Below are 19,161 nucleotides of genomic sequence, written 5' to 3' on the forward strand. Positions count from 1 at the left end.
GTGAGCTCCATTGCTCAAGCTCTGTCTCTCCATCTGATTTCCTTTGTCAAACTTCAGGTGAGAGCCCCGACTGCCTCTAGCAGCCAACACTTATCCCCTCCCACCTACCCAGTCCCTTGTTCCTGAGCTGGGGAGATGCTGCTCAGCCCCTGCTGAGAGGCGGGGAAGTCTATATCTCTCTGGGGCCTTGGTTGCTAGGTATCAATGTCCAGGCAATTAAATTTGCCATTGTCTTGTCAGAGGCTCCATTGATAAGGGAACCCAGATCCAGACAGCCAGGTGACACCCATATCTATGTCTCTTTCCCCGCTATGAGAGCAAACAGCCCTTTCTCACCCCTTAGGTAACAATGCAGCACATGGGGAAACTGAGGCACACACAAGCTTCATACAACATACTACAAACAATTCCCACTTCATCACAGGGGCCATAGCATCAAAGAATCGTAGGACTGGAAGGGACCTCGAGAGGTCATCTAGTCCAGTCCCCTGCACTCATGGCAGGACTAAGTATTATCTAGACCATCCCTGACAGGTGTTTGTCCAACTTGCTCTTAAAAATCTCCACATCCTCTCTCGGCAATTTATTTCAGTGCTTAACCACCCTGGCAGTTAGGAAGTTTTTCCTAATGTCCAATCTAAACTGCCCTTGCTGCAATTTAAGCCCATTGCTTCTTGTCCTGTCCTCAGAGGTTAAGAAGAACAATTTTTCTCCCTCCTCCTTGTAACAACCTTTTATGTACTTGAAAACTGTTATCATGTCCACTCTCAGTCTTCTCTTCTCCAGACTAGACAGACCCATTTTTTTCAGTCTTCCCGTATAGGTCATGTTTTCTAGACCTTTAATCGTTTTTGTTGCCCTTCCCTGGACTTTTTCCAATTTGTTCACATCTTTTCTGAAATGCGGCGCCCAGAACTGGACACAAGACTCCAGTTGAGGCCTAATGAGAGCAGAGTAGAGCAGAAGAATTACTTCTTGTGTTTTGCTTACAACACTCCTGCTAATACATCCCAGAATTATGTTTGCTTTTTTGCAACAGCGTTACATTGTTGACTCATATTTAGCTTGTGGTCACTATGAACCCAAGATCCCTTTCCGCAGTACTCCTTCCTAGGCAGTCATTTCTCATTTTGTATGTGTGCAACTGATTATTCCTTCCGAAGTAAAGTATTTTGCACTTGTCCTTATGAAATTTCATCCTATTGACTTCAGACCATTTCTCCAGTTTGTCCACATCATTTTGAATTTTAGTCCTATCCTCCAAAGCACTTGCAACCCCTCCCAGCTTGGTATCGTTCACAGACTTTTTAAATGTACTCTTTATGCCATTATCTAAATCACTGATGAAGACATTGAACAGAACTGGACCCAGAACTGATCACTGCAGGACCCCACTCGATATGCCCTTCCAGCTTGACTGTGAACCACTGATAACTACTCTCTGGGAACAATTTTCCAACCAGTTATGCACCCACTTTATAGTAGCTCCATCTAGGCTATGTTTCCCTAGTTTGTTTATGAGAAGGTATCAAAAAGCTAACGTCAAGATATACCACATCTACCACTTTCCCCATATCCACGAGGCTTGTTACCCTGAAAGCCATCAGGTTGGTTTCACATGATTTGTTCTTGACAAATCCATGCTGACTGTTACTTATCAAAATTATTATCTTCCAGGTGTTTGCTTGCTTAATTATTTGCTCCATTATCTTTCCGGGTACAGAAGTTAAGCTGACTGGTCTGTAATTCCCCGGGTTGTCCTTATTTCCCTTTTTATAGATGGGCACTATATTTGTCCTTTCCCAGTCCTCTGGAATCTCTCCCATCTTCCATGACTTTTTGAAGATAATCACTAATGGCTCAGATATCTCCTCATTCAGCTCCTTGAGTATTCTAATCTAGGATGGATTTCATCAGGCCCTGGTGACTTGAAGACATCTAACTTGTCCTAGTGATTTTTAATCTTTCCCTATTTTAGCCTCTGATCCTACCTCATTTTCACTGGCATTCAGTATGTTAGATGTCCAATTGCTATTAACCTTTTTGGTGAAAACTGAAACAAAAACGTCATTTAATGCTTCTGTTATTGTTTTTCCTCCCTTGTTTAGTAACAGGCCTACCCTGTCCTTGGTCTTCCTCTTGTTTCTAATGTTCTTGTAGAATGTTTTCTTGCTAAACTAGCTAGAGACATAAAGGGATAATCTCTCTTTGTGCCTTGGCCTTTCTAATTTTGTCCCTACATACCTGTGTTATTTGTTTATATCCATCCTTTGCAATTTGACCTACTTTCCACTTTTTGTAAGACTCTTTTTTGAGTTTCAGATCATTGAAGATATCCTGGTTAAGCCAGGGCTGTCTCTTGCCATACTGTCCATCTTTCCTACGCATGTTTCGGACAGTGAGAACAAACCGAACTGGGGAATGCTCCAGCTGTGCCCTCTGTCTGAGGGGCCTGCTTTGTTCCTCTAGCATTTTCCCATGAGCTGTGTCTCACATCACCAGGAGGGCCTGGGTGGAAGCGTTGGGCTTCCCCCACACGGTGTCTGGGCCTTGTCTAGCACAGCCAAGCCTCATCTCAATTTCACGAGAAGCAGCGTGGTGATCAGCAGGGTTGCCGAGTGCTGGAGGGTGGGATCAGAGGGAACCTGTGTCGGAGAAACCAACAAGCCGGCAAAGCGTGAGCCGTACGGATCCTGCTCCATCCCCGCCAGAAACGGATGCCTGGATTGCAGTTCCTGAAGGGCTGCTGCCTACCCTGGAGAATCCACCTTTCAGTCACCTCATTGTCTCCATGACTGCCGTCTGCCCTCTCCCTGCTAGCTGTGGCGTTCCCCCCCCTCCGCCCCACACTCGTGTTCCCCGTGGGGGCTCGAGGCAGTTAGCTCACTCTCCCCAGGGGAGGTTGGTTTGAGTTCAGGCCATCAAACAAGCATTGCGCGGCTCAGTCTGCTTCCCCGGGCCCTGTGCTCTGCCTCGCTCACTCTCTCCAGCCAGGAGACTTTTACCGCCACTCCTGCTCTCTTGGCACCTCCCAGCTCCGCTTCGGGAGGCCCTGCTACAGCCGAGGGCTGAGCAGCCCCAGTGATGGGGACCGAAGAGTCCCGCTGCCTCCCAGCCCCCGCCGTGGATCAGTTCCTCCCCCACTCACCTTATCGTGGGGCCAAGAGCTAGGCAAGTCCAGAAAAGGTCTGGACCCTTATATGGAGCGGGAGAGAGCTCCGGCTGCAAGCCGTGGGGCTGCAGAGCAGTGGGTCTCATCACTGCCCCCTGCAGGGTCTCTTGCACCTCCCTCTGAAGCAGATGGCCAGAATTGGAGATGGACCCTGGGCTAGTGGACTTCTCGGTTTCCTGTTTCTTCTCCTGCTTCCCTACTGCTCCATTTGCCTGCCCTCACTCAGAAGAATCCGGCTTCGCCAGCCAGGCCAGATCCAACCTGGCAATACTTTGGCAGCTAAAAGTCCAACCACAGTAATAAACCAGCAATCCCTTTGACCTCCAGAGACCGGCCAGTGGAAAATAAGAGCCACCCCAACCAAATCTCTAGTGCCACAGTCCCAGAATGACCCACTGGGCCCCTTGCTGTGCCCAGGGCCTGCCAGCCTCTGAGTGTTGGGGTCACAGATGGGAGCTGCGTGTTTCTCTCTCCTGCGCTGCTTCTTTCCCCTTCTACCTGCCTGTGTTTTAAGAAGAAGCAGGATCAGACTCTAGTGCTTGAAGCTGAGAGTGACCAGCTGCACAGACCAGCCAGGGCCGCGGGACGTACTCTCGAGCTAGGCGCTTTCCCCTTAAGGATTCCTGGGTGCATAGGGAGAGGGAGGAATAAGCTGGCAAGGTGGGGACTTTTCCCATGGAACCAGCCCCAGTGCGGCCATGGGCTCTGATGGCGCATGGCACCATCTCTTGCAGGTGATGAAGATGATGGGCCTGAATAACGCAGTCCACTGGGTGGCCTGGTTCATCACCGGCTTTGTCCAGCTCTCCATCTCCGTCACCGCACTCACTGCCATCCTGAAGTATGGCAAGGTCCTGATGCACAGTGACGTCTTCATCATCTGGCTCTTCCTCGCCATCTACGCCGTGGCCACCATCATGTTCTGGTGAGCGCTGGCGGCTGGGGCGGGGCAGAGGATGTAACACAGCAGTGATGGCAGGGGGCCCAGAAGCTGGGACGAGTCAAGCAGCCAGAGGGGCAAGGGACCAGAGCAACGAGGCCTCTAGGCATGTGCTACCTGGGGCATGGCTGCTGTCTCTGAGCCTGGGGAGACTCCGGGTGGGCTGGGGTAGTGTGGTTAATTTGTTACTCTGGGGTCTGGATTCCATTTTGATCCAATGTGTGATTTCACAGTTTATAGCAAAGCCATAATGCTGGGGCCACTAGCGAGGGACCATGTTCCAGAGAACTCCCAGAGAAGGGGAGCCATGGATGTAACCAGGGTCACCCCCGTGCTGCTCGCGCTGGACCCCTCATTCCAGGAAGGCAACAATGGGTCATTGGGCTACAGCCCCAGCCTGAGCCCTGGGCACTGCCTGTTTCTGCGCCACCAACAGCAGGATTAACGGTGGTTCTGAGCAATGGGTAGCAGATGGGATCCCGGTACGGTCTGGGATCGTTTCGCAGCTAAAGGCCAGATAGTCCTCTAATGCTGGTGTAACTCCCAGGGCTTACATGGAGCTCCTCCTGATTTACAGCAGTGTAATTAGAGGAGAATCGAGCTTGTGGACAATGCCACAAGCTCAAACCTCTGAGTCGCCGACTGATTTCTAGCATTGCCCAGTGGTTGGTGTAAAGGGGGCGGCAGGCTGACTGGCGGTGAGGAGCCTGCACCGTTGGGCTGTCGCAGGATGCAGGTATCTGCAGGGATCGGCTGGCTTGTGGGCCAGTGGGAGTTATTTACGGTGCTGAGGATCGCAGGGAAGAAGATTCTCCCGTCAGTTGGCAGCAGGTGTCGTCCTCTTCCACGTTCAGTTAGGAGGAACCACAAAGTCGTTGTGGTGCAGCTGCTGTGGCTTTAAAGGGCAGTGGGGAATCTCTGCACCCATGTGGTGGTCACAGTGACACACCCCTGCCATGGCTCTCCTTGCCGGGGGGCGCGTGGTCTGGTCAGAGCTGGTTCTGCCGTACTCTCTCTGCTCTGTTCTGAGGGGTGTTTGCCTCCCGGAGGTTTCAGGAAGGGAGCCAGCCATGGGGCCCGAGGAAGCAGGGTTGGTACTGAGTTCTCAGCACCGAGCCACCGGCCCAGTCCTGCTGTCCGACAGCTGGTGGGCCAGTCCCACCCCTCCTCGGAGCCCCTGCTCCTGCTGACAGCGGGGTGGCTCACTGGCAGGCTCAGCAGAGGGGCCAAGGACTGAAAGGTGGGTGGCTACCGAATTCCCTGGGTGCCCCCCCCAGTGGGGTAAGGCCCACCAGCAGGGCAGGCTGAAGGAAACCTGCTGGGCCACTCCATGCTGGGCCTCTTGGGTAGCAAACAGAGGGTTTCTGTCCCCAGGCTGCCAAGGAAATAGCCAGGTCTGCCCCCCGGAACTCCAGCGGCGGGGGTCCCATCCTCTGATGGAGTTTGACAGGATGTGGGAGGTGGTCATGCCTCTTTTTCTCGGAGGTGGGTGATGAAGTGTGGGGGGGCATCTGAGCCTTTTTCTCTGGGGGGAGAGGTGGGGCTGGGGGAGGCCTAACACCCTCTCTCTCTGGGGCTGGTGGTCTGCCCCCCCACTCGCTGGGGCTGGGGCTGGCATGACCCCTTTCCCTTTGCGGCAGAGGATGTCACACTGTCTGCCCTACAGTTTCCTGGTGTCCGTGCTCTATTCCAAGGCCAAGCTGGCCTCAGCCTGCGGGGGCATCATCTACTTCCTGAGCTACGTCCCCTACATGTACGTCGCCATCCGGGAGGAAGTGGCCCACGACAAGATCACGGCCTTCGAGAAGTGCATTGCTGTGAGTACAGGGCATGGCCCGGTGTGGCTCCCTGCAGGCCCTGAGCCTGGCCTCCCTAGGAACGGGGTTCCCCAGCTCTGCTCCCTCCATCACCAGTTGGCTCCCCATGTCCCATCGCCCTCCCTGCTGCCAGGATGGGCGGGGCATGCTCCCTGCTTCTTGCCCAGCATGCGGACAGGAGGGAGACACCACACCCCCGGCCATGCCTCCAGCCCCAGTCACTGGAGGAGTCAGGCCGCCTCTGGCAAGAGAACTGCCTGCTGCAGCCCTAGGGACCAAGTGGCCTTCAGCAGGGCAGAGCTGGAGAAACCGACATGCTCGTGGCGGCACATTTCCAGCCTAACACCCTTCTGCTTAGCCAGAGGAGCTAGCTAAGCAGAGGGCTGGAAGGGCAGGGGTCTTGAGGACTCCCAAAGCTTGGGCTGGGGGCTCCGCTGCCCTGCAGGGTGGGGATAGGGAGCCTCGTCCCCTCCAGGAGAGTGGGATCCCTGCAGAGGAGTGTGCCAACTAACACATGCTGCACACTGTGTCCTCTCCAGCGCTTCGCAGGGTGGGGGAGCCTGGCACTGCCCAGCTGCACCCTGTGATGGAGCTGGGCTGCATGTCTGCTCCCTGCCACTGTGCTGGGCAGGGCAGGAGCTGGCCCCTTGTGAGGAGCTCATGCCCCAGTGTGAATCCTGATTTTAGAGCCACTGGATCAGGGCGCCTGCAGGAGGCAGCGGTGCTCCCTTACCCCACCAGCCACACCCCCAATGGCCTTTCTCCCTTTGCTGCAACCAGACCCTCCGTGGATTCCCACCCTCACCTCCAATGACTTTCGTCCCCCCATAGCCCTGATGGCCCCCTTGTCCCCCCCTCAGCACCTGGCTAGGGGATTGCTGCCCAGAACTTTAGGGGAGCAGCTCTCACACTAACCTCCCTCTCCCCCGCTCAGTCTCTCATGTCGACCACGGCCTTCGGGCTGGGCTCCAAATACTTTGCGCTGTACGAGGTGGCCGGCGTGGGCATCCAGTGGCACACCTTCAGCCAGTCACCCGTGGAAGGCGACGACTTCAACCTGCTGCTCTCCATGATGATGCTGATCGTGGATGCCGTGGTCTACGGTGTGCTGACGTGGTACATTGAGGCCGTGCACCCAGGTACGGGCCAGGGGCTCCTCCTGTAGCCCAAGGGGGGCAGGTGCAGAGTGGCACCAACCTGAGTGGGATGGAAGGAGGGCCTGTCAACAGCCTCTCCGTGCATGGCTGTGAATGCAGGGGTTGGGGGCAGGTCAGCATCTGGCCATGTTCATGAACCCTCCTGGGAGTTGGGGGGGTGTACCCAGCCACCCAGTGATCTTCCCTGGGGCTCTGTGTGTTGTCCCCGCTGGCCCCCACTTTCTGCGGGGAGGCCCACACCTTTCGGCCACACCAGTGCATGCTGTGGGCCTCCTGCATGAACCCCAGCACCACGGCTGATCTCCTTTCCTTCGCAGGCATGTATGGGCTCCCCCGGCCCTGGTACTTCCCCTTCCAGAAGTCCTATTGGCTCGGGAACGGGCGGGTCGAAACCTGGGAGTGGACCTGGCCCTGGTCTAGAACCACCCGCCTCAGCATCATGGAGGAGGATCAGGCCTGCGCCATGGAGAACAGGCGGCTGGGTAAGCATGCCCGCAGGCTGGGCAGTGCAGAGGCAGGCGAGAGGGGCCAGTGGGGAAAGGGCTGGGATCCAGGGGGCCTGGCCTCTGTTCCTGGCTCCGTCACTGTGGCACCGGGCCAGTCGCGTCACCTCTCTTGGGCGGGGGTGGGGGTCGGGCCTGCCCAAACCGGTGTGTTTTGAACTCGGGTTAGCCCAGCAGTGACTCCCCAGCCCCCGGCCTTTCCGCTCGGCTGAGCCATGAGTTACAGCCTGGCGCTGAGCTCATGCTGCTAACCCGCTTAGAAAAGCCCCCGATTCACAGAGGAGATGGACCCTGTGCTGTCGTTTCCCCCAAGCGAGGGTCATAATACGGGCTGGCCTCGCGGGTGTGGTATGGGGCCAAATTCATCCCTGTCCCCAGCTCTTTGAGAGACTCTGGTAGAAAGTGCCAGAGGAGGAAGTGGAATTATGGCAGAGCGAGTGTGGAAGTGGGAGAGAGGGGGAAGGACAGATTTTTGGCAAGACACAAAGCGAGGGCCAGATCCTCCGCTGGTGGCAATCAGCATGGTGCAGTGGGTTCACCCGAGCAACGCTGATGTGTGTCAGCTGGGGCTTATTCTATTAGGGCAGGGCCTAGGGGGCCCCATCGTGCTGGGCGCTGCACAAACCCAGAACAGGGGGCAGCCCCTGCCCTGAAGAGCTCCCAGGCTAGCTAGGCAAGGGCTGGGGCAGGGCAGGGCTAGCTAGGCAAGGGCTGGGGCAAGGCTGGCCCACGGCGGGACCCTGCCCCCAGGGCTCTCTTTGCCCATTTGTTTGTTATCGTTTTGGGAGGGGATTCGCGAGTGGGGGAGAGAGGGGGTGGGATAAAGGAGAAGAGGCAGGGACAAGCGGGAGGAGGAGGCTGGAGCCCACAGCCAGTCAGGCTTAGGGGAGTAGAGCGCTGTTGGTCCCTGATCGCACTGGTTCTGGCTGGAGCCTGCAGGTCCCTGCTGCGGCTGCTCGGTCCAGCTGAAGCCTCCAGCCCCTTTTGTCCCTGAGCTGACTGACGTGGCTGGGAGCCGGGTGGGGCAGCATGGGCCCTGGTGTATGGCTTGGCTTTAGCAACGCTGTCCCATGTAATTAAAGCATCACAGCATATCCCATGTGGCAGCAGCTCTGCAGCTTAGTGGCACTTTGCCCCGCTGCCCGTCTCCCTAGGGTGCGCTCCCCGGGTCAGTGCTGGGTGGCATATGATCCCCTGGCTCCCCGCACATGCTGATGGAGCCTGCCCTGCGGGGCTGGGAGACACCCCAGGCCCCTGCCCACCACCTCCCTGCTCTCATCGCAGAGGAGACGCGTGGCATAGAGGAGGAGCCGAACCACCTGCCGCTCGTCGTGTGCGTGGACAAGCTCACCAAGGTCTACAAGACTGACAAGAAGCTGGCACTGAACAAGCTGAGCCTGAACCTCTATGAGAACCAAGTGGTGTCCTTCCTGGGGCACAACGGGGCGGGCAAGACCACCACCATGTGAGTGATGGGCTGGGGAGCCCTGCTGCGAGCGGTGACATGGAGAAATTGGTGCAGGGGCAGCCATGGGATGAGGGTGGGCAGCTCTCACACGCCTGGGCAGCTTCTCACCACCTCGGACACAGAAAGGGCTGCATGATCGCTGTCACCGCAGGGTTAGCCTGGGCTCCCAGGCTCTGTCCTCACCCATATCTTTGTGCCACACACTGCCCACCAGTTCTGTAATGCTGCCAGTTGTCAGCGATGTTGGGGTTCGTTCAGCAGGCACTCAGCACTTGGCAGTGCCCAGGGTCCATGGCCTGATCCGGGTGGGAGGAGGTGCCGAGGCCTTACCGGGGCGGGTTTGAAGGAGGAGGGCATGGGCTTAGTGCAGGGTGGGAGGCTCACGTGGGAAGGGAGTGTGGGGAGGGGTGCCAATCTGGGGGGCGGGGAGGGGTGGGGTTGTGAAGGCCCCTCAAGGTGGAGCTATAACAAGCTGGTGCACACACTGGGTGGGCTGGGCCCTCCTCTGGCATCCGTTGGCCTCAGGCAGCTTGGGCAGTGCTGTTCCGCAGGGCAGAGCTGCCCAAGGGACCTTCCGGGAGCAGCACGCCGTGAAGCTGTGCTAGGCAATCACCGCATTTCCAGGCAGGGGGAAGAGCTGACGCTACCCTGTTTCTTTCCCAGGTCTATCCTGACTGGCCTCTTCCCCCCAACCTCGGGCTCTGCTACCATCTATGGCCATGACATCCGTACAGAGATGGACGAGATCCGGAAGAACCTGGGCATGTGTCCCCAACATAACGTGCTCTTTGATAAACTGACGGTGGAGGAGCACCTCTGGTTCTACTCGCAGCTTAAGAGCATGGCGGAGGAGGAGATCCGCAAGGAGATGGACAAGTAGGGACCAGCCTTGGCCAGTGACTCCTCCCTAGGCAATAAACAGCCATCACTGTCTTGATGTGAACCATTTTGCCCGAGCAGATCTAGTGGACTTTGACCAGAGCCCCAGAGTGCACCTCTTAGTGCAGAATTGGGCAAAGATTTTCAGAAGTGGCTAGTGACTGTGGGGGCCCCACTTGAGACACCTTAAAGGGCTTGATTTTTCAGATGGCGGGTGCTTAGCACTTTCTGAAAGCCAGGCCCCTTTAAGGAGTCTCAGGTTGGGCACCCAAAATCCCCAGCCACTGTTGAAACTCTTGGCCTTGGGTGATGAAAGCTAAGTTTTGTTTTAAAAGCTTGTATTTTTTAACCCTTGTGGTTGCAGAGAAAACCTTCCAGCTGAGCGTACCCAGTGTATCTGAGTCTGCAAAGAGCCTGAAACAGTATCTCTGGGAGGTGTGAACTGCCCCATTCATCTCTGTGGGCTGTTAACTCTGAGATCTCCTTCAGCAGTGCTCATGCATCTCCCCAGCCCTGCTCACAAGCCTATGTGTGACTGGGCTGTAACATCTGTGTCCGATCTGTCCCCAGGATGATCGAAGACCTGGAACTGTCCAACAAGCGGCACTCCCTGGTGCAGACTCTGTCAGGAGGGATGAAGAGGAAGCTGTCGGTGGCCATCGCCTTTGTGGGTGGATCGCGGGCTGTTATCTTGGATGAGCCCACTGCTGGTGTTGACCCATACGCACGTAGGGCTATTTGGGATCTGATCCTCAAATACAAACCCGGTGAGCAACCCAAAGCATGGCGGTGGCTCTGATCCCTGTCAGAGTCCATTCGATGCAGCGCGAGACTCCACACCACGATTCCCCTGCCACTGCCCTGGGTGATGAATCTTGGTTAACAAAGGCTGCAGTATAAGAGTTACTCCTGGGGGAATTCTGCGCTAAAAAATAAAAAATTCTGCAACAAAAAATTCTGCAAAATTCTGCATATTTTATTTGTCAAAATAACACAATATAATTACACAAGTTTCAATTATTTTTGGTCATTTATTTCAAAATACTTGTCAGCAAGCATGTCTGTAACAACACAGACAACAAAAAAGATTCAGGAAATGTTTTTTGACAAATAAATTCCTTACTAGGCATATTTATACAGAACTGTGAGTAATAATTTATTTAAACTACAACACAGGACCGTATTTCCTGCACCACTTAGAAGCAGTGCAAAGGCTGGGGGGGAGTCAGGGGTAATGGAGGAGCTGAGGGAGAGGGAAGTAAATTGCTGGGAAGGAGCCTGGGTGTGAACTTGGAGGGTTGTTGGGTGTGGGTGGGGAAAGGTATGGAACGGTTTTGGGGGGGGGCAGGGAGGGATTGTTAGGAAGCTTCCCCCATGCAGACCCTGGCTGACCCCACATCTGCCCCCCGTCCCCATATGTTCCTGCACCCCCTGTCCACATGTCCCTCCATCCCCACTCAGACACCCACTCCCCGTGTCCCTGCATCCCCTCCCCCGGTCCCCAAGTGTCTCTGTGCCCCCACCCAGCCACGCCCCTGTCCCTATGTAGCTCTGCACCCCCTCCCCCATCATCATGTGGCCCTGTGCCTCCACTCCCATTCACCCCTGCCCCAGTCTGTCCTCACCCACTGGCCCTTATGAGCCCCTGTCTGACCCTCCCAGCACCCCATGCTGTCTGTCTCCACATAGCCCCTCTCTCCTGACCTGGCCTGCTGCAAAGAAGGCAGGCTCTTGGGTGTCCCTGGGGGCTGACCTGCAGTGCATTCCCCACTCACCCCTCTCTTCCCTCGCTGGCAGGGAGCTGCTGCTTTGTTCTATCACCACAGTGCCCTCTGGTGAGAAAAAGGCAGAACTGCAGCAACGTTGAAACAGAAGCTTTCTTTCTGCGCAAAAAATTAAAAGTATGCAGTGCTCATTAATTATGCTTGCACATAGTAGTGCAGAATTCCCCCAGGAGTAACTCTAGTGAGTAACAGGAGCATTGCCTCAACCTGACCATGTGCCGGGAGGGAGAAGGAAAGCCGGGGCTGGATTTTAGGGAATGGACTCTGGCTTTGACTGACCACCAAATAAAAGAAAAGGAGTACTTGTGGCACCTTAGAGACTAACCACAAGTCCTCCTTTTCTTTTTGCGAATACAGACTAACGTGGCTGTTACTCTGAAACCCACCAAATAAAAATCCTTGTTTGTACCAGCTGAGATAGGCCTAACAATGAGTGCTTATAGAACAGAACTTGGAGTCAGGACTCCTGGGTTCTATTCCTGCCTCTGCATGCTCTCCCAGGGAGACATGAGGCAAATCCCTTTCTTCTCGCTCCGTGCCTCAGTTTTCCCAGCTGTACAACAGGGATAGTAAGACTGCCCCACCCCCCTTCGCAAAGCACTCTGAGTCCCGTGGATCCAATGGCTCCGTGAGGCAGATTATGCTATGGTCTGTGTGGCAGGTTCCTTAAAGTCACGACTGCTTGGTAGAGGGTACATTGTCGCCTGGCAGCAGGTGCTGCGTGTGCTCGTTGGGTGTCCCTGGGGGCTGACCTGCAGTGCATTCCCCACTCACCCCTCTCTGATGCTCTTCCCCTGCGCTTGTCCCTGGCCTGGCAGGAAGGACCATCCTGCTCTCCACACATCACATGGATGAGGCCGACCTGCTCGGGGACCGCATCGCCATCATCTCCCATGGCAAGCTCAAGTGCTGCGGCTCCCCGCTCTTCCTCAAGAGCACCTATGGGGATGGCTACAAGCTGACGGTGGTGAAGAAGCAGTCAGACTCCAGGAATGGCACAGGTCAGCCAGCAGACACGCGGCACCCGCGCTAGGGAGTCTGCTCCCCCAGTCCAAGTTGGGAAACAGCTTAGCTGCTAATGCAGACAGGATTCAACCCGTTACAGCAAGCAGGGTTGAGCTGCTTTTGTCCCAGCTGCGCTAGTCGCTCTCAGGAGGGCTGGCCAGAAAACCACATTCCTGTTTTGTGAAAAATGGCGAGGCTTTGCAATTTGTGTTTGCTCCGGGTTGGAATGAAGTCAAGAACTTTCAACTTCTTTTTGAAAACACCTAGGAGGGAGACACTCCAGTACAGCCAGTAGCCCTGTGCCTAGAAAACTTGCCTGGGATGTGCCTGATTCAGAGCAAGCACTGGGACTTGGGGCTCCCACGTCCCATGGGAGTGCCCAGAACATAAGAATGGCCATGCTGGGTCAGACCAAAGGTCCATATGCCCCAGGATCCAGTCTTCCCACAGTGCCCAGTGCCAGGTGCTTGAGGGAGAATGAACAGAACAGGGAATCATCTAGTGATTGATCCCCTGTCACCCATCCAGCTATAGAATTAGTCACTTGCACTCGCTCTCATGCCCTTGCCGATTGGAGCTGTTCTACTTTGTATAATTAATTCAATATTTGTTGGCCTAGGGAATTAGCGTGTGAGTGGTTCTGTAGCCCAGTGGTTAGGGTGCTCACCTGGCGGGTCAGAGACTTAGGTTCAAGTCTGCTTTGGGCCATAAATTCCAGCCTGCACCTGACAAAAGGTCCTTGAAAAGTTTCGGTTTTGATGAATCAGCATTTTCAAATGAAAAACCGTTTTGCTGAAGAATTCCTGACGAGCTGTGATTTTTTCAGCACTGGTTCCGGGAGGCCCATTGCTGGTGGATCTGTTTTCCAGTGTAGGCTTTAGGGATTTTCCCTTTGTTCTCTGTGTAAGCAGAGGGCTCTTACCTCCAGTGTCCCATAATCTTCTGCTTCCACTGCTGGGGAAAGGAAAAGTAGTCCCCCTCATTCCCATGCACAGGAAGCATGGGGCCCTGTGAGGCGAATCTCTGAGGGCTATTGCTTTTCTGATGCTATTACAATCCCATTGGAGTGGGAGTTTGCGAGGTGCTTAGAGATGCTACAATGACACTGATTGATGGTCCTAGGCCATTTCTCGAAGCAGCCAGGGTTTCCATCTCAGGACAGGAGAAACTGACAACTACTGAGCAAAGCAATTTAATGTGTGCATGGTGCGTTGAGATCAGTAGAAGTGCTCCCGCCTTCTCTGCTCCCAGAATGCCTCCCGACCTGGCCTGTCTTTGCTTTGCAGCCAGAAGGAGGAAGGTCCTAGTTCTTCCTGCCTGTCAGCATCCAGTCTGTGGCTCTTACTGAATATTTGCAGAAAGGCTCTCTTGCAGGAAAAGACCTTTGAGAGCGTGCAAAGTACCCTAGACTGGCCAGGCGCAGTGAGCGATGGAAATCCCTTCAGATTAGGGCTGGTCAGAACTGGGTTTTTTTTCCTGCAGAAAAGTCTGACTTCCGGTCAGAAAATCCCAAATTGCCAAAGCCTGAAACTGTTATTCCAAAAACTGTCAGAACTCCCCCACTCCCCCCCACCCCCTGCCAGTGTCTTGGGCTTTCCATTTTCCTGTGATAATGGAGGGGGCTGCTTCTCCTGGGTGGCTTTGATTTTCAGCTGCAAACCTAATTTTCCAGGCGGGAGGAGAAAAAAGTTTCAGTGGTGAATTTCCCCCCAGACCTGCACAAAACGAAAAGCCCATGAAATGACCAACCAACCCAAAGAGGAAGATCAGACGCTGCCGAACTCGGGCACCTGTAGTTCCCATGAGAGCCAGTGTGACTTGGGGCTCATCCACCCCCCTCTTCAGGCCCTTATACTCCCATGCCAAACTGCAGATTGAGGAGCCCTTGTTCAGCACAGTTTGCACCTGCTCCCTGGGCCCAAGGGCTCAGGGTAACATGCTGCATGGAGCCCTTCACCTCCAGGGGGTGGTTTCAATCCAGCCCAGGCTGTTAGCAATGGCAGGTTGTTACTGCTGGGTATCCTGTGAGAAATACGTTCTGTGATCTCACTTCTCCCTCAGTGGCTGGGGGTCTATGTACAACTGCACCCATAGGAGCTGGCCCCATTGTTGGGAGTGTCGGCAGAGAGGCCAATGGGCCGTGGAGGCTAAATTCCCTTCTCAGGCCAGGGGCTGTTCCTCCAGGGCTGGGCAGTGTGGGCGCAGTTTTCTCAGTGCATGCACGGCTGGGCTCCCAGCTGTGAATCCAGCAGGAGAGTCGCTGAAAAAAGCAGAGTTTAAAATAAACCAAAAGAGCAGCATCAGCTTTTGGGTCCTGGAAAGAAAAATCCAAGGACTCTGGGCCCAGGCCGAGCTGGGTGTGTGAAGTGACCCGACCTTCTCTGCTTCCTCCCTGTGCTAGACTCAGGGCAGACACACAGCCCTCTCTCCCACTCCTCCGCCAGCCCCTGCTCTGAGCCCCGCGTCACCCAGTTCATTAAGAAGTACGTGGCCTCCTGCCTGCTGATCTCCAACACCAACACGGAGCTCTCCTACATCCTGCCCAGCGAGGCTGTCAAGAAGGGCTGCTTCGAGAGGCTCTTCCAGGTACCGGCCCTTCAAGACGCCAGTTACTGAGTGGGGAGGGGAAGCTGCTCGCAGAGCAGGGGAGCGCCGTGGGGTCAGAGACATGGGACTATGAGGCTTGGGCTGTAGTTTTACAAGAACAGTGTAGTGGTGTTTGCTGACTGCAGTTGTAGGGGTGCCCGTGGGAGCTGGGCTGGGTGCTCGCTGGTTGATGGGTGGAGGGGCGCCCATGGGGGTAGCACTGAATTATTTGTTATGCTGGGATTTGCCAAGGAGTCCAAGGGATTTGGGTGTCTCATTCCCTTAGGCTCATTTGCAGATCCAGCCCAGAGCATGTCCCTCGCCCTTGCACAGGGGCATTGCCCTGGGTGTGAGTCGCCCTGCCCAGCGTCGTTTTCTCCTGGGATAGTCTGTCCTGCATGCTGTAATTCTCCTAGCTCCCCGGTGTCTGTGCTTACTGCGGGGCTCCCTAACTTGCCCTGAGCCTGCACTGCTGCTCCAGGCGTCCCCCAGCACAGCAGCACGGAGGGGCCTGGGTCGCTGGGACAAGCACGCCCCTCTCCTTTTCCCACCAGAAGGGAGTGCTGCTCTGTTCAGACTCCGGTTGCTCAGGATGGGGCTATGGGCTCTCTGCTTTCACAGCGCTAGCCACCCCGCAGGCTCTGCATTAGCTCCAGCGCTGCGTTCCGGCGGAGGTGGGTGGTGAGAGGGAGGACGCGGGGGATGCTCGTGATGGGTCTGCAGATCAACCCAGGAGCCTGGTTTCCGGCGGAATATGTTACCAGTGCCTGTCTGTGCCTGATCCACAGAGGCCAGGAGTCTGGGACAGCTGAGGCTCAAACTGTAGCAGCTCATGGTTTTCACTCTGGAGGTCCCTGGTTCAATCGCCATGTCTCAGCGCTCACACAGGCAGCCATCAGACCTCTTGCCCTTTGACTTTCGCCCTGGCTGGCCGTTGTGGGACGGGGGGAATTCTGAAGGTCCCTGTGCTGCAGGGAGTGCTGGGCTGGCAGGCACGTGGGCTGATTACTGCTTAGCTGGGAGCTTCTGGGATGGCTCTTTGCTGTGGTCTCCCTCCGCTCCTCACCTTTGTTCCTTGTTCACAGCACCTGGAGCAGAGCCTGGGGGAGCTGGAGCTGACCAGCTTTGGGCTGATGGACACTACCCTGGAGGAGGTCTTCCTCAAGGTGTCGGAGGAGGACCTGTCCCTGGAGAACAGCGACGTTGGTAAGGGGGGGGTGTGTGTGTACACACGCGCGTGTAAGTGCCTCAGTATGCTGGCTCGTGGAGAGTTGGAGGTGCCCTGGGTTAGCGGCCTTACATTAACAAACTGAGTTTGCTGTGTCGCCCCATTGAGCATTGATCCATTGCTGGCAGTCTCTGCTCAGGGGAAGCCTACAGTGGTGAATCCATAGAGCTGGGCAGGGAAGGGCTGGACTAAGGAGTGGATGAATCATAGAATCATAGAATATCAGGGTTGGAAGAGACCTCAGAAGATCATCTAGTCCAACCCCCTGCTCAAAGCAGGACCAATCCCCAATTTTTGCCCCAGATCCCAAATGGCCCCCTCAAGGATTGAACTCACAACCCTGGGTTTAGCAGGCCAATGCTCAAACCACTGAGCTGTCCCTCTGTTATTGGGCAGAACAGAGGTGTGATGGCAGAGCTGGGGGGTGGGGGTGGGGTAGAGGAGGTGCATTTGTTACACTGTGCTACCACCAAGCCAGCCGTAGCGCGAGACCCCAGCGTCATGTTAATGCAGCTGCGACAGCTGCTTCGATTGTTGCTTTTTAATAGCTGTATCTTGGCTGCAACCCTTGCTCCTGTCTGCTGCACTTGGGCCTTAGGGACCCATTCTGTTTGCCTTAGAGCAGGGGAGTGCCCTTGGCCTGAAGGCAGGGGCACCCTCTCCAAAGGTAGCATGGAATGATGCATGCTAAATGCTTGCCACACTCCACCCCAGCAGTGGCCGCATTTTGTCCTGTGGTTTGTAGTTCAGCATAAGGTTTGTAAAGCACTTTGGGATCCTGGGGGATGAAAGGCCCTATGTCAGTGTGAAGTATCATTGGGGTGTATTCCTATTAGACAAGGCCAGTACCTGCCTTGGCCAGCACTGAGAGGAGAGCTGGGGTACTCACTGTACCAGGGCACACCCTGAAGTGCTAAGGTGGCTCCAGCTATCCTGGGGTTGCAGGGTATTAAGGAAGAGCCGTGTTCACCACCCGGGCATGCCCAGGTCCTTGGTATCTGGGTGCCTAGCTAAGGTGTTACAGCCAGTCCCAGACGGTGGTTTCATGCTGGAGAGTGAGTGGGATGCCCTAGGAGGGCTGCTCCCCTGCGACGTTCCCCTTGTACCTGTGCTGCACAAACCCCACCGGCTCCCTTCTCCTTCCAGACATGAAGGAGTCCAAGAAAGATGCCCTGCAGCACCCGGCTCCCCACATGGACCTGAAGCCCGAGGCCAACGGGGAGCCCCTTCCTGACGTGGAGGCACCCGAGAAGCCAGAGGTGGAGCTCAGCAACCTGGTGGTCTGCTCCAACCTGACCCAGTCGCAGGGGTCCCTGCTCTCGGCTTCCTCGGTGGGCTCCGTGCGGGGCGATGAAGGTGGGGCTTATTCGGAGTTCTATGGGGATTACTCTCCGTTGTTTGATAATCTGCAGGACCCTGATAACGTCAGTCTGCAAGGTTTGTAAGGTGCCGCACGGCTGGCCTTGACTTTGGTAGCGGGGGTGGGGGGCCGCTGTGTCCCGGTTCCGCTCTCAGCAATCCCAGGGGCGGGGGATGTGTGGGGCCTGCTACCGGCTCTGAACAGACCTTTCCGTCCTGTCGGGGCTGGGGCTGAGCACCTTTCTCTTCCCCCAAGAGGGATGGCTGGCAGGGACCTGTTTGAATGCTCACGCCCCATGCTCTGTGGGGTCTGGTCAGACGAGCTCCTGCCTCGAGCCTGTCCATCCTGGGACCCCCGTTACAATGGAAAAATAGGCCTAAAGACAGGGAGGGGATGAGGGCAGCCCCCTGAAACTTGGTTGGGAGCCCCTGGGTGAGGAAGCCATGAATTTAGGGAGTTCTGGCAGCGTTTCAGCTGAGAGCTCCTGGGGTTCTTTTGCGTGGGGAGTGGGTACTGCGAGGAGGGCTGTTTGATTGCGTATACAGACTATGGCTCTAGAATCCAGCAGTGTCATTTGCTGCATGTGGATGCATTCCTTTGACTAAGCACCTTTGGATCAGTGGGTAGCACTGGCCAATTATTCATTGCAAACTCGGCCCCTTTTCATTCACAAAGCGACCGAGCCCCCCAAACGCATTCGCTCTTCGAGACCAGCCACCATATACCCCGTGCAAATGCTTCTAGTCTCCCTTCTTCCTGTTGGCTATTGGTGGCATGGGGTTGGTCACCTGATCTCATGCTAGTTTGCTCCGCTCCCTGACTGGATGCCTGAGACTTTAACTAGGAGAATGGCAAATCTGAAATAGCAAGCGATGCACTTCCCAGCACAAAGGTTTGTGTTAAAATGAGTGACATATTCCCAGGAACCCCCAGGAGTCCTCCCACGGTATTTGAATAATAAAACATACAATCCACAAACAACAGTGACCCAGCGGCCACCTTTTTATTCACAGATCGTTTTTGGGGTTATTCCACTGCTCTTATCGTGGAGCATTTGGGGACATCGTGTTTTTTCTCTCCTCTCCGGATATCCCAAGGATCCCGTTATTGAACTCCAGGGCTGCATAATGCCCTGGGGAGCACTGGCACGTGGGTCAAGTATGAAGGCCGAGCAGGGAGCGTAGTACAGAATCTCCTCTGATATCCCAGACTCCCGACACCAAGACCCCAGTGGAATTGCAAACCCCATTCAAAATTTCAGA

At 55.4% G+C, this 19,161-nt stretch overlaps 1 protein-coding gene across 1 annotated transcript in view; it reads left to right on the forward strand.

Moving 5' to 3' along the window:
• The window catches only part of ABCA2 (ATP binding cassette subfamily A member 2), a 139,959-nt gene that overhangs the window by 83,967 nt on the left and 36,831 nt on the right, over window positions 1-19,161 (forward strand). Inside the window, exons 17-27 of the mRNA XM_084650526.1 lie at window positions 3,907-4,097; window positions 5,779-5,929; window positions 6,864-7,068; window positions 7,404-7,568; window positions 8,874-9,054; window positions 9,721-9,933; window positions 10,507-10,703; window positions 12,539-12,721; window positions 15,127-15,311; window positions 16,397-16,517; window positions 17,686-17,976. Of these exons, the coding sequence (XP_084506652.1) occupies window positions 3,907-4,097; window positions 5,779-5,929; window positions 6,864-7,068; window positions 7,404-7,568; window positions 8,874-9,054; window positions 9,721-9,933; window positions 10,507-10,703; window positions 12,539-12,721; window positions 15,127-15,311; window positions 16,397-16,517; window positions 17,686-17,976 (2,083 nt within the window). The remainder of the gene's footprint in view (window positions 1-3,906; window positions 4,098-5,778; window positions 5,930-6,863; window positions 7,069-7,403; window positions 7,569-8,873; window positions 9,055-9,720; window positions 9,934-10,506; window positions 10,704-12,538; window positions 12,722-15,126; window positions 15,312-16,396; window positions 16,518-17,685; window positions 17,977-19,161) is intronic.

The sequence above is a fragment of the Lepidochelys olivacea genome (genome assembly GCF_965140295.1).
Source record: "Lepidochelys olivacea isolate rLepOli2 genome assembly, chromosome: 16".
Taxonomy (NCBI): domain Eukaryota; kingdom Metazoa; phylum Chordata; order Testudines; family Cheloniidae; genus Lepidochelys; species Lepidochelys olivacea.